Source organism: Panicum virgatum, chromosome 5K, assembly GCF_016808335.1.
Source record: "Panicum virgatum strain AP13 chromosome 5K, P.virgatum_v5, whole genome shotgun sequence".
Taxonomy (NCBI): Eukaryota; Viridiplantae; Streptophyta; class Magnoliopsida; order Poales; family Poaceae; genus Panicum; species Panicum virgatum.
In genome coordinates, this window is record NC_053140.1 from 15,683,057 (window position 1) to 15,702,015 (window position 18,959).

The window sequence follows — 18,959 nt, forward strand, 5'->3', positions numbered from 1 at the left end:
CATCATATCTGATTCCTCACAACTAGAAGCTGACCCCTTTGTGCAATATCCAGAATAGTAGTAGCACAAGCAATACTGTAGTAGTATTTTCACAGCATAAAAAATTATCATTGTGTTTCCATGTTGCAAAGCTTGCTAGAGTAGTATTTTTTATAAGCCAGAGTAGTATTTGGTTCTTATTGAAGTAGTATTTTTCACACTTTTTGAGTAGTATTGTTGTACAAATTAGAGTAATATTTTTTTCTTACTGAAGTAGTATTTTCCACAATTTAAAGAAGCACTTTGATATTTTTGAGTAGTATTTTTTGTGCGTTATTGTAGTTCATAACTCGTGAATCATGTGACCATTACATTATGCTGCCACACAACAGCACGGCCAATTTAGATAGTGAAAATAATTCTGCAAGTCAATAGTCAACAACACGGCCAATATCACGATTTTTTTACTTCTCTGATTTCGGAAAATTACTCCTAGAAATCTTCAACATTTTTGGTAAATAATTCTTTGAATATTACTCCTCTTAATTATAAAAATTATGTAGTGTTTTTTTAATTTAGAGTAGAATTTTGTTCATATCCAAGGAGTACAATTTTACAATTTAGACCAATATGTGCTTTTGTTAGATAAGCTACAAGATATAAGGATTGAGAGGCAGTTGCATGCATGAGATGATTAATTACTTCTTTGAATATTACTCCTCTTAATTTTAAAGAATTTTATGCATTATTTTTTATATTTGGAGTAGTATTTTTATTCATATTCGGGTAGTAATTTTACAATTGAGAGTAGTATGTGCTTCTGTTAGATAAGTTAGATAAGTCGCAAGCTAGAAGGATTGGGAGGGGGGGGCAGATGCATGCACGGGGTGATTACTTCTTTGAATATTGATCCTCCTAATTTTAAAAATTTTGGTAATTACTTCTTCGAATATTACTCCTCTTAGTTTAATAAAATTTATGTAGTATCATTTTCATAATTTAAAGTAGTATTTTTGTTCATATTCAGATAGTAATATCAAAATTTAGAGTAGTACATGCTTCACGGGTTAGATAGAGTAGTATCTTTTACAATTTTCATATTCCATATTTTAGACACTGCAATAAATATTTATTGGTAATGCAGGCAGTTAGAAGAGGCATAGGGCTGACGCAGAGGCGCTCCTGAAAGCAGTGCTACATCGGAACATTTCGGACAATGAGCTTGTGGAATAGCATATTCTTTTCATTTGCAGTTGTATTTCTGCAAGTTTGCTTGTGTTAGAGCTGCATCATCAACCGGCAAAATCATGCTTGTATTGTTGTGTAAATGTACCTAAAAGTACTTGTGTAATCGTACATGTGTTTTCGCAAGAGTAATATGAGTCCTCTCATGTCAACATTTTAATGGCAGAACCTGCTATAGCAGTACAAATTTACTACAAGTTAAGAATATTAGAGATGTTGTAAACCGGGGGCGGGGGCCACGAGTGCTGGGAGGAGCCATGATTATTTTTAGGCCCATCGGAGTAATATCGCTAGACAATTTGACACCACATTTTGTAAAAAAAAAAACTAGTGGTAAATCTCTATGAAATTGATGTATGGGGATTGACAAAATTCACCGCTCCCGATCAATACAATGGTCAACTAGGCACTAACCCAGGTCAAACACATGGAATATGGGAAGAATCAATTTTTACTCCCGCGCTACCTCAACGGTGTAATTTTTAGATCGTTGTTTTGGAGGTCTGGTGAATGTGCTACCCCAACGGTTTAATTTTTAGATCGCTGTTGGAGGTCTGGTGAATGTGCTACCTCACGTGCTGAAATTTGATGCCTTTTACTTCCAGGACACATGATGATATCACATTTTACTCCCGCATACACTAACGTAGTAAAATTTAACTTGTCAGAGTTACCGCGACCACTCTACCGCATGCTACAACCGGTCAACTCAAATCCCTTTAAGCACGCCAAAACATTCATAGAGATAGAGATAGCTTTTACTAGTAAGCGTTAAATCAGGATAGACTGGTAGGTGTCTGATCAAGCGAGCATTAAGGTATGATGTCTACACACTAGCTTTTACTACCCGCACGATAATGAAGTCTGCAATAAAATGCCTAGCCAGCCAGATTTTACTACCGTAAATACCTCTCGCCGGAGTGTTGAATAATATTCAACACCCGGGATGCTAAATAGACGGGTATATATGTATATATATACATATACATATATATACATATACATATATATACATATACATATACATATATATATACATATATATATATATATATGATATATTCAATAACTAATGTTGTATACTATTGTTGAACGCGACAAATGGAGTTTTGATACAACTTTCTGAATGAAGTTACTTACTGTATGTAGATTTTCCAAAACAGAATTTGTAGTAAAGCAGAGTTGTTCTTAGTTCTAAGTTATTATAGGATTAGGTATTGAGCCTTGATAAATTTATACTTGAACTGAAGTCGTTACTATGCTCAGGCACTATTGCACTAGGATCAAGATTTTTAACCACAGAAATAAATACGATGTACAATATAACCATGCTTGACATAAAACCATTAATCTGAACTGCCCAAGATAATAAGCAGAATGATTCAATTTCTTACTAATTATATTTTATTATTTAAATTTAATATGATGATCTAATCATTGTTGAGAAACATAAATATCATCGTGAAACCTTCACTAACCATGAAATATTTAAATGTACAACTTCTACACAACTATAATCTTATCTCAGCAAACCTATTAAAGAACCACCTAAATTAATGATAACCCTAAAACTTCTCCAATATTTTATATAAGGGAACGTATCTGGTGGAAACTACAGCCTTCGTGAAAACCCGTGCAAACTATAGCAAAAAAAATCATCTAAATTTACTAAAAAAACCACACATGTAGATGATATGATGATACACAATCTTGTAAATATTATGTTCAAACTCGACTTCGTTTATGAGATATAAAAATAACAAATTTTAAGCCAACAAGCTATCCAGATGATTTGTTAGAAATTTGTAATTTTTATATCTCACAAACGAAGTTGAGTTTGGAGAAGATATTTTACAAGATTATGTACCATCATATCATCTACATATGCGATTTTTTTTTGAATTATATGATTTTTTTTGTCGTGGTTTGCACGGGTTTTCACGAAGATTTAGTTTCCACCAGATATGTTCCCTTTATATAAACCCTATAAACCTATTAAAGAACCACCTAAAGAATGTACTCCAATACTTCCACTATATCTATATAGGTCATATCCTCTACCCATATACGTCTCCTAATTCTAACCTAAATCCTCACCTCACCAAGCCACATCCCACCCATCGTCCCCCACCCTCGTCCTTATCTCACCATGATGCATATACACATATACCGCTAAACAACATGATGTTCCAGACGACCCATTGCCTCTAAACAACATGATGTACCAGACTACCCATTGCTAGAAAAATTTTCTAGGGCTGGTAAAATAATAGTTTATGATGAATCACAACCAGCCCTACATAATCATTTCTACAAATGATGCAGTTTTAGGATCTGTTCTCCGTCTGTCCCTGAAAATGTGTTACCAAAGCCAGCTGATCCGCCCCTTAAAAATGTGTTTCCAAAGCTAGTTGATGTAAACCAGGTATCCAAAAAATGTTTCTAGCCTAGAAAGTTAATTCTAGGGTGAGAAACCTGTGAAAACCAAAACTACTCTAATGAAAATGTCCTTATCTTGAAGAATATTATTCAAGGCTGAGGAATCAATTGATAACCTTGAGGAGAACAAACACTCATGCACGTGATAACTGCTCGAGTTCCATGTACAACAAGGCATTATTAACTTATGATACTACACTTGTATAGATTACACTACAGATAGAGAAACAACAAAACAACAAAATCAATCCTGCGATGAGTGCAATCGAATAGACAACGTCCACAACACATGACACATGCACAACGTACAATGACACACTGAACCAGGCTTATTCATGCGCGGTACGGTTAACAACAGCCAACCCGGAAATGCACGCGCACGCACAGGCGCCTGCCTACCCGTCTTGTTCGCTGGCCATCATTCCACGGTGCACCTTCTCAATGTACTCAGAGGCCTTCCGGTTGATGTCGCGTTCGGCGTACCAGTACTGGCCGTAGTAGTCGTCGTCATCGCTCGGCCGCACCCTCGTCCCCGGGTAGTACCTCTGCGGTGGCCTACTCGCCACCGCCGCCGCCTCCTCCTGCCTGCCGCCGCCGGAGCCCTGCTTCTTGCTCCCGAACAGGGACGCAAAGAAGGACTTCTTGCCCCTCCCCATTGACACCCTAGCTACCACACTATACCTCTCGATCTCTCGAAACTAAGCTGCAACACAATTTGGCTGAGAGGTTTGCAAGCAAAGCAAGTTTCCTACTACCTCGCAAGCTACAACAAGCTTTGGCTGGTTGGTTGTAAGGGATCAGGTGTGTTCGATCTGGTGTATTTATAGGGGATCATCAGGAGACCGAACCGACCCAGCCGCCACGCGCACGCGTGCGGCAAGACTTCGTTAAGAGCTTCATTGTTACTGACTATTAGCATCAATTGATTAGCATTAGGTATTTAGGTTTTGGTAGTAGGGAAGGAGATATGCTTTGTGGGGGTTAGGCAGCAGCTTTGTAATCGCGGCGATCCCTGTGGTTCTTTTTGACTGGCCATTCATTGGGCGCGCCGTGTAATCAGGGGCCGTTTTGTTTAATCACCAGAAGTTATTGATGACAAGCAAGCTTGCAGGGAGCAATCAGAAAGTGAATCGATGGAGGTTTCTAGTGCATGCTGGTCATGGATGGACTACTGGGGGTGTGTGTGCGAGGCCATTGGCCTGGATCACACCAACAAAATCGCACGTGTATGTTTAGCGCCGCACGTAACCGTGTCGCGAGCACACACGTTGGCACGCAAAGGTCGAGTTGGGCAGCGCTACCTGCCATGAGCGGTGGTGATGAACCGACAGAGAGAACTAGGCATTTCTTCGCTTTGAAATAGTAGTAGACCGTACACTGGAGTTGAATTGGACGAGCATGCAGCAGACTTCTGTTCTAGCAATGTGCTCGATTTGAACAGCTTAAACAACAGAAGAGCAAGAAAGATGCATGGACAGTTAGTTCACCATTGTTCAGACTTCAGACTGCGAACCTCGCAAAGAGAGAGTCAAGAAGCATCAGTTTGCCCGTGGATTCCTGGAGTTGTTGGGCGAGAGGACCTCCGGTTGGCTGCAGCGCGGCAGAGATTTCCAAAAGTTACACCTAGCTACTTGCTATACTAGCAGCAGTAAGCACTATATATATTTTTATCTTGAAGACGAGGTTCTTAGCATCGAAAACTAACTCAGATGAGCACGCATTTGGCAAAGACCAATCTGGAGGTGCGGTTTGGCACGCGTGCATGCAACGTCCATAAGGCGAAGTCACAGAAAGCGACTTGCGCTTATTTTTTTTTAAAGAAACATAGTACAGATAGAGATGCTCACATACACGCACGCACACTCATCCCTTTAAATACACGCACGCAATTCTACCCCTGTGAGCACCTCCGAGAGAGTAAGCCGACAAATCCTCAAGATTGACAAAGTCACCACAAGCGCTTCGCTGTCGATGGAAATGTCGCTTACCACTGAAAGCACAAATGCCGTTAAATCCTAGAAAATTCGCTCCCACAGGGAGTCGAACCCAGAACCTCAGGTACTACTGATGCTCTTATAACCACTAGGCTACAGGCCCTTTCGCAACTTGTGCTTATTATGTGGGCCGCAAAAGTATATCTCACTGTCCATTTAGATTAGGAGAACTAGATGCCCTGGTTAATTTAATCTCACAGCTGGTTCTTCCTATCCAGAGCACAACTCGTTCGCTCGTTAAACATTATATTACTCTGCTCAAGTAACTTATCGATGGTTCCTTACGTCTTGGGCTAGCTTATTACTTGGCCACGACTACCACCGATAGAGAACAGGACAAAACTTACTACGCTGCAAGCCAAACTGAACGGTACATATATATAGTTCATACAGTTTAGCTATTAACTGTGGAACAAAGAGCAACTTCAGGCTGCTGGTAGTAGTGGTTTTAATTGTAACGAGTTAGTTTTCACAGAATAATTGGCACTGTGTTTATTAATTTTCTACTCCCTTTGCATTTGGGGACAACATGTAGCATTATGGGTGGTTCTTTTTCTTTTTGGAAGGATTTGGGGGGAGGTTCTTGGTCATAGGAGACGGTAAAAGAAGTCGTAAAGGTCTAAGACTTTGTATTGACAAGAAAGTAATTGTACACAATTGCCAAGTAGCACTGCGAATCTTTGAGAGAACATGACACCAAAGAGCAGAAATCCATTACAAAACGGTGGGAGATCATGAAAATAAATTAAAGCTGCTCTGGGGTGCAGTTTACAAGACATGGGTTACGTTTGATCTTACAAATAGCATTGAATTATTTGTTGACCATCATAATTTGAATATCAAAATAAGGGTGTCTTGAGATGAAATAGATGATCATATATGTGCACAACTTAAACAGAACATGCATTTTTCTTAGGTCAATGAAATTAATTTATGTTTCAGTAAAATCCAAACAACAATTTATCAAGCCAGCAAATTTTTTCTAATTTTTCATCAGCAGTATGTGTGACGGAACCGCCAAACTAAAACTCTAATTAAGCATAATGGCCGTCATTTTAACACATCAGACACATTCACTTAATGGCTTAATTTGGCGATCCTTTCTCAACCCACGGCCCAATCGAAATGACACCGGTAGTCCCACGCGAAGGCGGGCGCCGATGGTACAAGCACGACAAAATACTTGAAAATACAACAACTCGACACAAGATAATACATAACTTTTACAAACCCAGTGAAAATACCATAGTTTTACAATCCGAGTTCAAATACACCATGACTTACATAATTTACAAAGATTACATAATATTTAAATTTTACAATAGCGAAACAAGTTCAAAGAAAAGAACCTGCAACTAAACTAACTCCCTGGTTCAGGTCCAACACAACCGGTCAGACCGAATCCCAACACCGGACATACCGGTGCCACTCGGCCTACACTAACCACCGGTCAGACCGGTCCAGACAGGACAGAGGGCTGCACACTCAGCCCTCGAGGGTGCAACCCGGCTAACTCCTAGCCTAGGGGTCTCGATCCACAACTTCCCACCCCTCTGCATCTCTGCGGATAAACTTGACACAGCAGGGGCAGAAATCAACGTCCGAATGCCCTGAAATAAAAAAATGTGGTGGCAACAAACCCTGAGCAACTAATACTCAGCAAGACTTACCTGGCCAGTGGGTATAACTTAGCCCACATATCTAGACATGCAAGGCTTTCTGGCTGGTGGTTAATTTTGTAGAAAAAACTTCTAAAATGAGTCCTTATTTTTTCCCCATTTTTAGCTCCAAATTCTATATGCTAAAATCATCAACTAGTATTTGCACCTGCTAAGCAATTGTAACAAACATAGAGTAATAATTCATGATAATCATTTCCAATCATCACTTAAATTCCATATAGCATTACTACAATGCGGTGCTGCGATCAAGGTGCTCATATCCGAGAGCGACCGACGGTGAATCGATCCGCTTTAACTTTGCAAGGTGAACCTAACCAACAAGGCACGCGTATGCCCCGTCGGACCACACGCACCAACCATTCCCCTCCCCGCCTCGAACTACAGGAAACAGCCCAACAATATATGGTCAGCCGAGCTCAACGTGAGACCACCAAAAGTAAACATATGCATCCCCAATTCTCCGCGTACTACTCGACCACCCTAGGAGTTGGGTGCGGGTTCCTATACTTTCGAAGCAAGGCAGTACTCGGCTTACCGGTTTCGACTACCTCCTACTCCCGGTATGCGGATAGTATAATTCAAACTCGATCACAGGGCCAGACAACGAACGGTCCTTAACCGACACAGACGGGGCTAGCCTTTCCCCGGCCGGTCTCCATTTTCTTTTTCTTCTCCAACCTATTCCAATATTCCATATACTCAAAATAACGAGATATCCTATATCTCGCGAGTGACCAGAAATCACTCGACTTCTACCGAGATCTTATTAAGCATAGCATTTCTATCGTCCTATACATACTAGTATAACTCCAGGGAACCTAGGGATCATGCAACTAGACTTCTAAACAATTCCTAAACCAAATGCACAAGTAATAGAAACATATATAGGTGTCATAAATTTGAAATAATAGGGCATGCACCGGGGCTTGCCTTCGGGTTGCTGTTGGGTACTGGGGTGAACTGGGCCTTGGGCCGGGTTCTCACGCCTCTCCTCCTACTGGGCCTGCTCCAGCGGCTCCGGTGGCTCCGCAACCACCTCGTACATGACCTCCTCAGCTGCGGTTTCTACACGTATGCAATTGCCATGAGAAATGCATAAATGGGTTGCAATCTTAAAATAGCCAATGACTAGATGCAACTACTAGTAATTTACACAAAAATTGCACTACCTAGCCCAAAACATTCCCCAAAAATCCGAAGTATCCGAACAAATACCCGGAGTATCCGGACGAATACCCAGAGTATCCGGACTCCCAAGTCCGGAGTTTCCCGGCCTATACCCGGAGTTTTCCCTGGAGCGTTCCAAGTCCGGAGTATCCGGGCTTATATCCGGAGTTTCTCCCGGAGTGTTCCAAATCCGGAGTATCCGGGCTTATACCCGGAGTCTCTGGGCTTCACACCGTTTTCGCCACAAAAACTGAAATCTTGATTTTAGCAAAACCAACCCACAAAATTTGAAACCCTTTCAGGCCCTAATAGAATGGTTCATAGGGAGATGATTGACCCAAAAGAAATCGATTTAAACACCCTAGATCGATCAGTCCCTTTTGCCATAACTCTTAGTACCTTGAGCAAGCTCTCCTTGCAAGAAAACTCAAAAATGAAGCCACCCCATGGTGGAATACCTGGAGAAGATGATCCCCCACGTTGATTTGAGCTTCCTTGGTCTTGGGATTGATTTGGGATGGGGATTTTTGAGTTCTAGAGTTTGGGGAGAGAGAGAGGGCTCTTGAGGGATGAGAGGGAGAGAGAGAGTAATGAGAGAGAGTGAGAGTGAGAGTGAGCTGTGAGAGAGAAAAGTTAGTTTTAATGGTTGTGGGGCCCATATGAAAAACTTAGATGACTTAGAAACTCCATATCCGGAGTATCCGGGCCTACAGCCAGAGTATCCGGGCAGGGTGTTACAATCCTTCCCCTTAAAAGAAATCTCGTCCCGAGATTTAGAATGAAGAAGCCAAATTGAAAAGAAATAGGAAATTTATATACCTTGGTATGTTTGGAGTATCTCAGGACATTTGGCCTGAATAAATTCCTCCGTTTCCCAAGTAGCTTCTCGCTCGGTGTGATTACTCCACTGAACCTTATAGAAATGACTGATTTGATTGTGAGTGACCCGAGTCTTGTAATCCACAATTTTGATAGGATGCTCTGGATAAACAAGATCGGGCTCTAGTTGCAACTTCTCTATATCAACGACTTTGGTGGGAACACGGAGGCACTTTCTGAGCTGAGAGACATGGAATATGTTGTGAACCGCTGTCAATTGGACAGGAAGTTCCAAGCGATATGCTACCGGCCCACATCGCTCAATAATAGGAAAAGGCCCAATATAGAGAGGGGCAAGTTTTCCCTTCACATCAAACCGTTGGACCCCTTTCATTGGAGATACTCGCAAATAGACATGATCTTCCACTTGGAATGAGATCGATTGACGTTTCTTATCTGCGTAGCTCTTTTGTCGAGATTGTGCAATCTTCAAATTTTTCCGAATAACCTGAACTTGTTCTTCAGCCTCACCAACGATATCAGGTCCAAAGAAATTTCTTTCACCGGCTTCTGGCCAGTTTAATGGGGTTCTACACCTTCGCCCGTATAATGCCTCAAAAGGAGCCATTCTGATGCTCTCCTGATAGCTATTGTTATAAGCGAACTCAGCTAAGGGTAGACATTCATCCCATTTTTTACTATATGTGAGTGCACACGCTCTGAGCATATCCTCCAGAATTTGATTGATTCTTTCTATCTGACCATCTGTCTGAGGATGATAGGCTGACTGCTGATCAGTCGAGTACCCAAGGCGGTATGAAATTGTTCCCAGAACCGTGCAATGAATTGTGCGCCACGATCCAAAATAATTATCCTGGGTACCCCATGTAAACTCAATATACGACTGATATACAGCTCAACATAGTGTTGTGCTCTATATATGGTCTTCACAGGAAGAAAGAGAGCTGACTTCGTAAGGTGGTCCACAATAACCCAAATAGAGTCATACCCTTTTGAAGTCTTAGGGATTCCCACAATGAAGTCCATACTAATATCTTCCCACTTCCACGATGGTATACTCAGAGGCTGCAAGGGACCGGCTGGTCTCAAGTGGCTCGCCTTGACCCTTTTGCAAATATCACACTCTGAAAAATACTTGGCAACTTACCGCTTCATCCTCGTCCACCAAAAACGCTATTTCAGATCTTGATACATTTTATTGCTGTCCGGGTGAATAGAATATTGAGAAAGATGAGCCTCATCAAGAATTTGTTTCCGAAGCTCAAAGTCCTTAGGCACCACCATCCGATCTTTAAACCAAAGAATCCCCTCACTATCTTGATGAAAACATTGAACCTGAGGATCACTCTCACCGAGCAGTTGTCTGATCTTATCCATGCCCACATCATTTTTCTGAGCAGAAACAATTTGATCCCGAAGTGTTGGAGTAAAGGTAATGTTGGTGAGTGTACCCTCAGCCGCAATGGCCAGATTCAATTTTTCCATTTCTTGACATAGGGTTGCATGCATGGGTGTTGCTGAGATACAGTTGCACTTTGCCATACGGCTCAACGCATCAGCAACGACATTAGGTTTTCCTGGGTGATAATGAATTTCCATGTCATAATCCTTTATTAACTCCAATCATCGCCTTTGGCGTAAATTTAGCTCGCTCTAGGTGAAGATATACTTGAGACTCTTATGGTCTGAGTATATATGAACAGGGTTGCCCAGAAGATAATGGCGCCAGATTTTTAATGCATGCACCACTGCTGCCAATTCCAGATCATGCATGGCATAATTCTCCTCATGCCACATGAGGGCTCTGGAAGCATAAGCAATTACCCTCTGGTCTTGCATGAGTACACAACCGAGGCCCGTACCTGTTACATTGAATACATATCAAGGGCCGAATAATAGCCGGCTGGATTAAACAGGTGTGAGGACACAGTGGGGACTCGTACCTGATGCATCACAATATACATCAAAGGGCTGAGTAATATCCGGCTGAGCCAGGACAGGGGCAGACGTTAGAAGCTTTCTCAGGGTCTGAAAAGCCTGCTCACATTTGTCATCCCAATTAAATCTCACCCCTTTCTTGAGTAATTCAGTCATGGGTCTAGCAATTTTTGAAAAGTCCGGTACAAATCGGCGATAATAACCTGCTAGCCCAAGGAAACTCCGGATCTCTGAAACAGACTCTGGAGTCTTCCAATTCAATACATCTTGAATCTTGCTAGGGTCCACAGAAATACCCGCCTCAGAGATAATATGGCCCAAAAACTGGACTTCCTTGAGCCAGAAATCACATTTACTGAACTTAGCATACAGCTTGTGCTCTCTGAGACGCTGGAGAACAATGCGAAGGTGTTCAGCATGTTCTTCTTCATCCTTGGAATATATAAGGATGTCGTCAATGAAAACCACGGTAAACTTATCTAGCTCAGGCATGAATACCGAGTTCATGAGGTACATGAAGTGAGCAGGGGCATTTGTTAGCCCAAAAGACATGACTAGATATTCATACAGCCCATATCTAGTGGAGAAGGCCGTCTTGAGAATATCTTCATCTCTAATTTTTATCTGATGATAACCAGAGCGGACATCAATTTTTAAAAATACCCGAGCCCCGAATAGCTGATCAAACAGGATGTCGATTCGGGGGAGTGTGTATTTATTCTTGATTGTGACAGCATTCAAAAGTCTGTAGTCCACACACAACCTGAGGCTTTGATCTTTCTTTTTAACAAAGAGTGCTGGACAGCCCCAAGGTGAAGTAATAGGACGGATATACCCCTTATCAAGCAACTCTTGCAATTGTTTCTTTAGCTCGGCTAGCTCATTGGGTGGCATACGATAGGGTCTTCTAGAGATGGGTGCCGTGCCCATTTGCAACTCAATGGCAAACTCCACATTTCGATCTGGTGGCATGCCAGGCAAATCATCCGGAAAAACATCCGGGTATTCAAATACCACCGGTATGTCAGCCAAAGTCTTGCCCTCAACCTAATTCACCGTAGGAGTCACTGATATGTGATCCCTCAAGTTCAAGGCCATACTACCATGAATAGAAGATTTGATGTGCACAGATTGTGAGGTCGTGTCTAGAATAACTCCCTGACCCTCCATCCAATTCATGCCCAATATAATATCTATCCTTTGTGTTGGTAACATTATCAGGGCTATAGGAAAAAAAATTCATGCAAATGCAGGGGTACTTGCTTGACAAACTAATTAGTGATCAACTTTCCCCCAGGTGAGTGAATATGATACGGCTTGGGCATGCTCTCTATCTTCAGCCCCAATCTAACCGCGCATTCTTTGCTAATAAAAGTATGAGATGCCCCTGAATCAAATAATACTATAACGGGTTGATCGTTTATTGAGAACATACCCGCCATCACTGGAGCTCCCTCAGGAATACCCTCGAGGGTGGTGTAGTGCACTTGCCCCGGCTTGAAATGAGCCACGTGCTGCTTTTGGCTCTGCTGACCGGACTGCTGGCCCTGCTTTGGTGGCATCGAGCAGTTCCGTGCAAAGTGCCCCGGCTGCCCACAGTTGTAACACAGAAACAAATTGGGGCGTACCCCCGGCTGCTGCACCCAAACGTTCTGCTCGCTCTGCTGAGGAACAGGAGGCCTAACCATCCCCTGAGGCTATGTGTACTGGGGTGTCCGATACCCCCACTGCTGTTGTGGCTGGTGCTGAAAGGGGGCTCTCTGTGGGCCTGACTGGACAAGGCGAAACCGCTGTGGGGCGCTGCTCGAAGATCCTGCTGCCGGTGCTTTTCTCTTTTTCTCTGCCTTATAAGCCAGGTAGGCGTCCTCTTGTATGATAGTCCCATTGACTAGCTCACTGAAGCTGTCAAACTTGACCATCGCCAAGTGATCCTGGAGCTTGCTGCTAAGCCCCTGCCTGAAGCAGGCCTGTTTCTTCTCATCGGTGTTCACATGGTACCCGGCATACTGTGATAGGGTGTTGAAAGCCTGGGAATACTGTAGCACACTGTTATTGCCCTGCTTCAGGGCCAAGAACTCTGTGAGCTTCCTTCTGATCACCCCTGCGGGAATATGGTGTGCCTTGAAAGCTTTCTTGAACTATGCCCAAGTAAACCGAGTGTCTGCCGGGAACATGGCCACGTGATTCTCCCACCATGTGCGCGCAGGGCCCCTCAACTGCTGGGCTGCCAATCTTGCTTTATCCCCATCATTGTATGGGTGCAGGGTAAACTTAGACTCGATAGTCCGAAGCCAGCTGTCTGCCTCCAGTGGTTCATCGGCCTTATGGAAGAGTGGTGGTTGAGTAGCCAGGAACTCCGGATATCCAGGAGCAGGGGGCTGGTGTTGATGTTCATGCCGCTGCGCTCTGCCCTGCTCCACAATCTCCTGGAGGAGTGCCGTCTGCGTCCGGTGAGCATGGCTGCAATGGCCTGGGCCAAATCAGGAGAGTTCGGTGGGCCCGCCATTCTGCACTTCAACCAGGATTGGATTAGTTACATTTTTGTTTTTTATTACAAAATACTCAACCATGGAAGAATGCAAGAAGCATAGATTAAATCAAAAGGCCGGAAATTTTTGCAGCCAAATCTGGAATGTTCGGATTCTTATCCGGAATGTCCGGACACCACACCCGGACTATCCGGAACCTATGTCCGGAGTATCCGGATACACTCGTGATGTTCACATCGTCCCCCCCTCCAAAACACAAGAATCTTTTTAAATAAATGAATGGCATGATGCACAATGCATGATCGTCCTACAATAATCCTCTCGTCTCCGAAACCAACAATCTGTTCACAACCCTAACATTAACCATATATAAGGCTATTACAAATAATCCCTCCCACACTACTAATTAACCTTTTATCTTAAGTGGAAATTCGTTTTTAAGTCGTAAAAACCTCAAAATTAGTCATGCTCATACCACCCCAGTGCGTTTCGGCTCTGATACCAGTTGTGACGGAACCGCCAAATTAAAACTCTAATTAAGCGTAATGGCCGTCATATGAACACATCAGGCACATTCGCTTAATGGCTTAATATGACGATCTTTTCTTAACCCACGGCCCGATTGAAATGACACCGGTAGTCCCACGCGAAGGCGGGCGCAGATGGTACAAGCACGACAAAATACTTAAAAATACAACAACTCGACACAAGGTAATACATAACTTTTACAAACCCAGTGAAAATACCATAGTTTTACAATCCAACTTCAAATACACCATGACTTACATAATTTACAAAGATTACATAATATTCAAACTTTACAATAGCGAAATAAGTTCAAAGAAAAGAACCTGTAACTAAAGTAACTCCCTGGTTCAGGTCCAACACAACCGGTCAGACCGAATCCCAACACCGGACAGACCGGTGCCCCTCGGCCTACACTAACCACCTGTCAGACCGGTCCAGACAGGACAGAGGGCTGCACACTCAGCCCTCGAGGGTGCAACCCGGCTAACTCCTAGCCTAAGGGTGTCGATCCACAACTTCCCACCCCTCTGCATCTCTGCGGATAAACTTGACACAACAGGGGCAGAAATCAACGTCCGAATGCCCTGAAATAAAAAATGTGGTGGCAACAAACCCTGAGCAACTAATACTCAGCAAGACTTACCTGGCCAGTGGGTATAACTTAGCCCACATATCTAGACATGCAAGACTTTCTGGCTGGTGGTTAATTTTATAGAAAAAACTTCTAAAATGAGTCCTTATCCCCCCCCATTTTTAGCTCCAAATTCTATATGCTAAAATCATCAACTAGTATTTGCACCTGCTAAGCAATCGTAACAAACATAGAGTAATAATTCATGATAATCATTTCCAATCATCACTTAAATTCCATATAGCATTACTACAATGCGATGCTGCGATCAAGGTGCTCATATCCGAGAGCGATCGACGGTGAATCGATCCGCTTTAACTTTGCAAGGTGAACCTAACCAACACGGCACGCGTATGCCCCGTCGGACCACACGCACCAACCATTCCCCTCCCCGCCTCGAACTACAGGAACCAGCCCAACAATATATGGTCAGCCGAGCTCAACGTGAGACCACCAAAAGTAAACATATGCATCCCCAATTCTCCGCGTACTACTCGACCACCCTAGGAGTTGGGTGCGGGTTCCTGTACTTTCGAAGCAAGGCAGTACTCGGCTTACCGGTTTCGACTACCTCCTACTCCCGGCATGCGGCTAGTATAATTCAAACTCGATCACAGGGCCAGACAACGAACGGTCCTTAACCGATACAGACGGGGCTAGCCTTTCCCCGGCCGGTCTCCATTTTCTTTTCCTTCTCCAACCTATTCCACTATTCCATATACTCAAAATAACGAGATATCCTATATCTCGCGAGTGACCAGAAATCACTCGACTTCTACCGAGATCTTATTAAGCATAGCATTTCTATCGTCCTATACATACTAGTATAACTCCAGGGAACCTAGGGATCATGCAACTAGACTTCTAAACAATTCCTAAACCAAATGCACAAGTAATAGAAACATATATACGTGTCATAAATTTGAAATAATGGGGCATGCAACGGGGCTTGCCTTCGGGTTGCTGCTCGGTACTGGGGTGAACTGGGCCTTGGGCCGGGTTCTCACGCCTCTCCTCCTATTGGGCCTGCTCCAGCGGCTCCGGTGGCTCCGCAACCACGTCGTACATGACCTCCTCGGCTGCGGTTTCTACACGTATGCAATTGCCATGAGAAATGCATAAATGGGTTGCAACCTTAAAATAGCCAATGACTAGATGCAACTACTAGTAATTTACATAAAAATTGCACTGCCTGGCCCAAAACATTCCCCAAAAATCCGGAGTATCCAAACGAATACCCGGAGTATTCGGATGAATACCCGGAGTATCCGGACTCCCAAGTCCGAAGTTTCCGGGCCTATACCTGGAGTTTTCCCTGGAGTGGGTTCCAAGTCCGGAGTATCCGGGCTTATACCCGGAGTTTCCCCTGGAGTGTTCCAAATCCGGAGTATCCGGGCTTATACCCGGAGTCTCCATGCTTCACACCATTTTCGCCCCAAAAACTGAAATCTTGATTTTGGCAAAACCAACCCACAAAATTTGAAACCCTTTTAGGCCCTAATAGAATGGTTAATAGGGAGATGATTGACCCAAAAGAAATCGATTTAAACACCCTAGATCGATCAATCCCTTTTTGCCCTAGCTCTTAGTACCTTGAGCAAGCTCTTCTTGCAAGAAAACTCAAAAACAAAGCCACCCCATGGTGGAATACCTGGAGAAGATGATCCCCCACGCCGATTTGAGCTTTCTTGGTCTTGGAATTGATTTGGGATGGGGATTTTGGAGTTCTAGAGTTTGGGGAGAGAGAGGGCTCTTGAGGGAGTGAGAGGGAGAGAGAGCAGAGAGAGTGAGAGTGAGTGTGAGCTGTGAGAGAGATGAATTAGTTTTAATGGTTGTGGAGCCCAGATGGAAAAACTTAGATGACTTAGAAACTCCATGTCCGGAGTATCCGGGCCTACGGCCGGAGTATCCGGGCAGGGTGTTACAGTATGTCTGCATTTGAAAAAGAGTATATATTATTACTCGTATTTACTTTGGGAAATATTTCAGGCTTACCTAACTGTTTATATATACATGTCATATATTAGAGCATCTCTAAGAGCTCTTGTATCTATGAATAGCTAAAAGTCTAATATAGCTATTATGTAAAACGAAATAGCTAGCGAAAAGGGATGAAATTAAACAGCTTCTCCAAAATCCAAAAGAGATGGTTAGCGCTCAGCGCTAGGCAAAGATGCCTAGCGGCACCCCCTAGATAGAAAACGAGGATAGAAGACGAGGTATATAGAGTTTCTGTTGGATGGGGATTTTTTGTCTTCCTTTTCTGTTTTTAGAAAACTCACCCAAGATACAAGAGCTCTTGGAGAAGCTCTTATATGTTGTCACCGTGCCGGTGCATACCAGCATCTCCTATATCGCACATAGACCTATTTTTGCTTTGTCCTCATTTCCATGTCCTTTCAGCATTTTCTTTCGTCATTTCCATGTTGTTTCGGCAATTCTCTCTCTCTCTCTCTCTCTCACTCTCTCTCTCACTCTCTCTCACACACGCACAAAGCCTACACTTCGGGATTCACACACTTTGCCGTGTGCCTTTGGCACACGGCAAAGTGTTTGCCGCCTACAAGTGCCGTTAAAGTGGCCCTTTGCCGTGGGTCGTTTCTCGGGCACGCGGCAAAAGAGTTGCCGTGTGCCTTTGGCCCGCGGCAAAAAAAGAATTGAACTCGACGGCCACTAGACAAGGAACAGAATCTTGCCGTGTACCCTAATGGTGAGGCACACGACAAAGATTGAATGAGAAATAAAAAAGAATCCACCCCACTACCGGCCGCACTCTGCCGATGCCCCACCGCCGGCAACTGTCACCACCACGCTGCCGCCGCCACCACCATCACGCCTAATGCCACCAACACCAGCCCACCGCCGCTGCCGCCACCAGTCGTCCGCCGCTGCCGCCACCAGTCGTCCGCCGCGCCGTGGCCCCCCTCCAGCTCGCGGCCGCTGCACGCACCATTACTGTCGGTGTTTTATCGTTGGGTTCTCCAAGGTATACCCCGAGGAGAGTGGTTGTAAGTAGGGACTCGCCGAGTTCAGAACGCGATGGTGCAAGGAACACAAAGATTTAGATAGATTCGGGCCGCTGGAGCGTAATACCCTACGTCCTGTGTGGTGATTTATATTGCCTTAGGTGTTGTTTGATGTGTCTCGTCCTCTTTGGAGGGGTCCCTGTTTGCCCTTATATAATCTGGGGGAACAAGATTACATGGAAAGTCCTAGTCAAGTTTTGTTAGGATCCTAGTCTGGCTAGTTTCCGTGTACATCGACTAGTTCTACTCCTATTTGGGTAGATACAATAGAGGCAGGGCATATCCATGTGCTATTCCCTACTCTAGGACATTCCACGCCTGTGAGCAGTCCTGTTGCCCCGGGTCTGACAAGCCCCCGAGCTCTTTGTAGTCGAGTCCTGCATGCGTCGAGTGCTTCTGAAAGCGTTCGTTGAGTGATTCGAGAGTTTCTAGAATCCATTGTCTGGGCAACGAGCGCTTTGAGTGCTTCCGGAGCTTGTTGTCCATCTTTGGAGTCGATCGAGTGCTTTGAGTAGTCTTCTGAGCACTTTCTTGGCTGCATCGAGACTATGAGGTGCTCAAGCCCCGAATTCTTCCTTGATATATGGTGAGCGATGTACTCGTGCTCCATATGGAGTAGCCCCCGAGCCTTAGTTTGATTTGATAAATCGGGCTGAGGGTCAACTCAGTCTTCTGGATCCTTCGGATTTCCATCTGACGTTCAATACATCTTTGAAAAAGTTGTCATTTATGACACGTATCCTGCAGCCCCCGAGCCGTAAATTCAGATCTTGTGATTTGGGGTTAAGGATCCAAAAAATCGTGTCATATCTTTTGCGATCTTTCTGGCGTCATCAATACGATAAAGATTCTTCTGATAAAGGTAACTTTTCAGTGTACTGTGTGCCTGTGAGTTCACGTGGCGAGTGCTGCTGTGGAATCTACTCTGTTTCGCCCGTGACCTCTTTGTCTTCAGGTGTCACGGGGGGTGCTGCGGCTCAGCTGCTTCTTCTATTTAAGCA

At 43.8% G+C, this 18,959-nt stretch overlaps 1 protein-coding gene across 1 annotated transcript; it reads right to left on the reverse strand.

Moving 5' to 3' along the window:
* Positions 1–4,058: 4,058 nt before the first annotated feature.
* LOC120710560 lies at positions 4,059–4,319 on the reverse strand. Its single transcript, XM_039996210.1, has one exon. It carries the CDS (start codon positions 4,317–4,319, stop codon positions 4,059–4,061), a length of 261 nt encoding a protein of 86 aa, XP_039852144.1.
* Positions 4,320–18,959: the final 14,640 nt, after the last annotated feature.

Bases quoted from the DNA above. Each gene is read 5' to 3' on its own strand.
- LOC120710560 (XM_039996210.1), bottom strand. From the start codon at position 4,319: ATGGGGAGGGGCAAGAAGTCCTTCTTTGCGTCCCTGTTCGGGAGCAAG.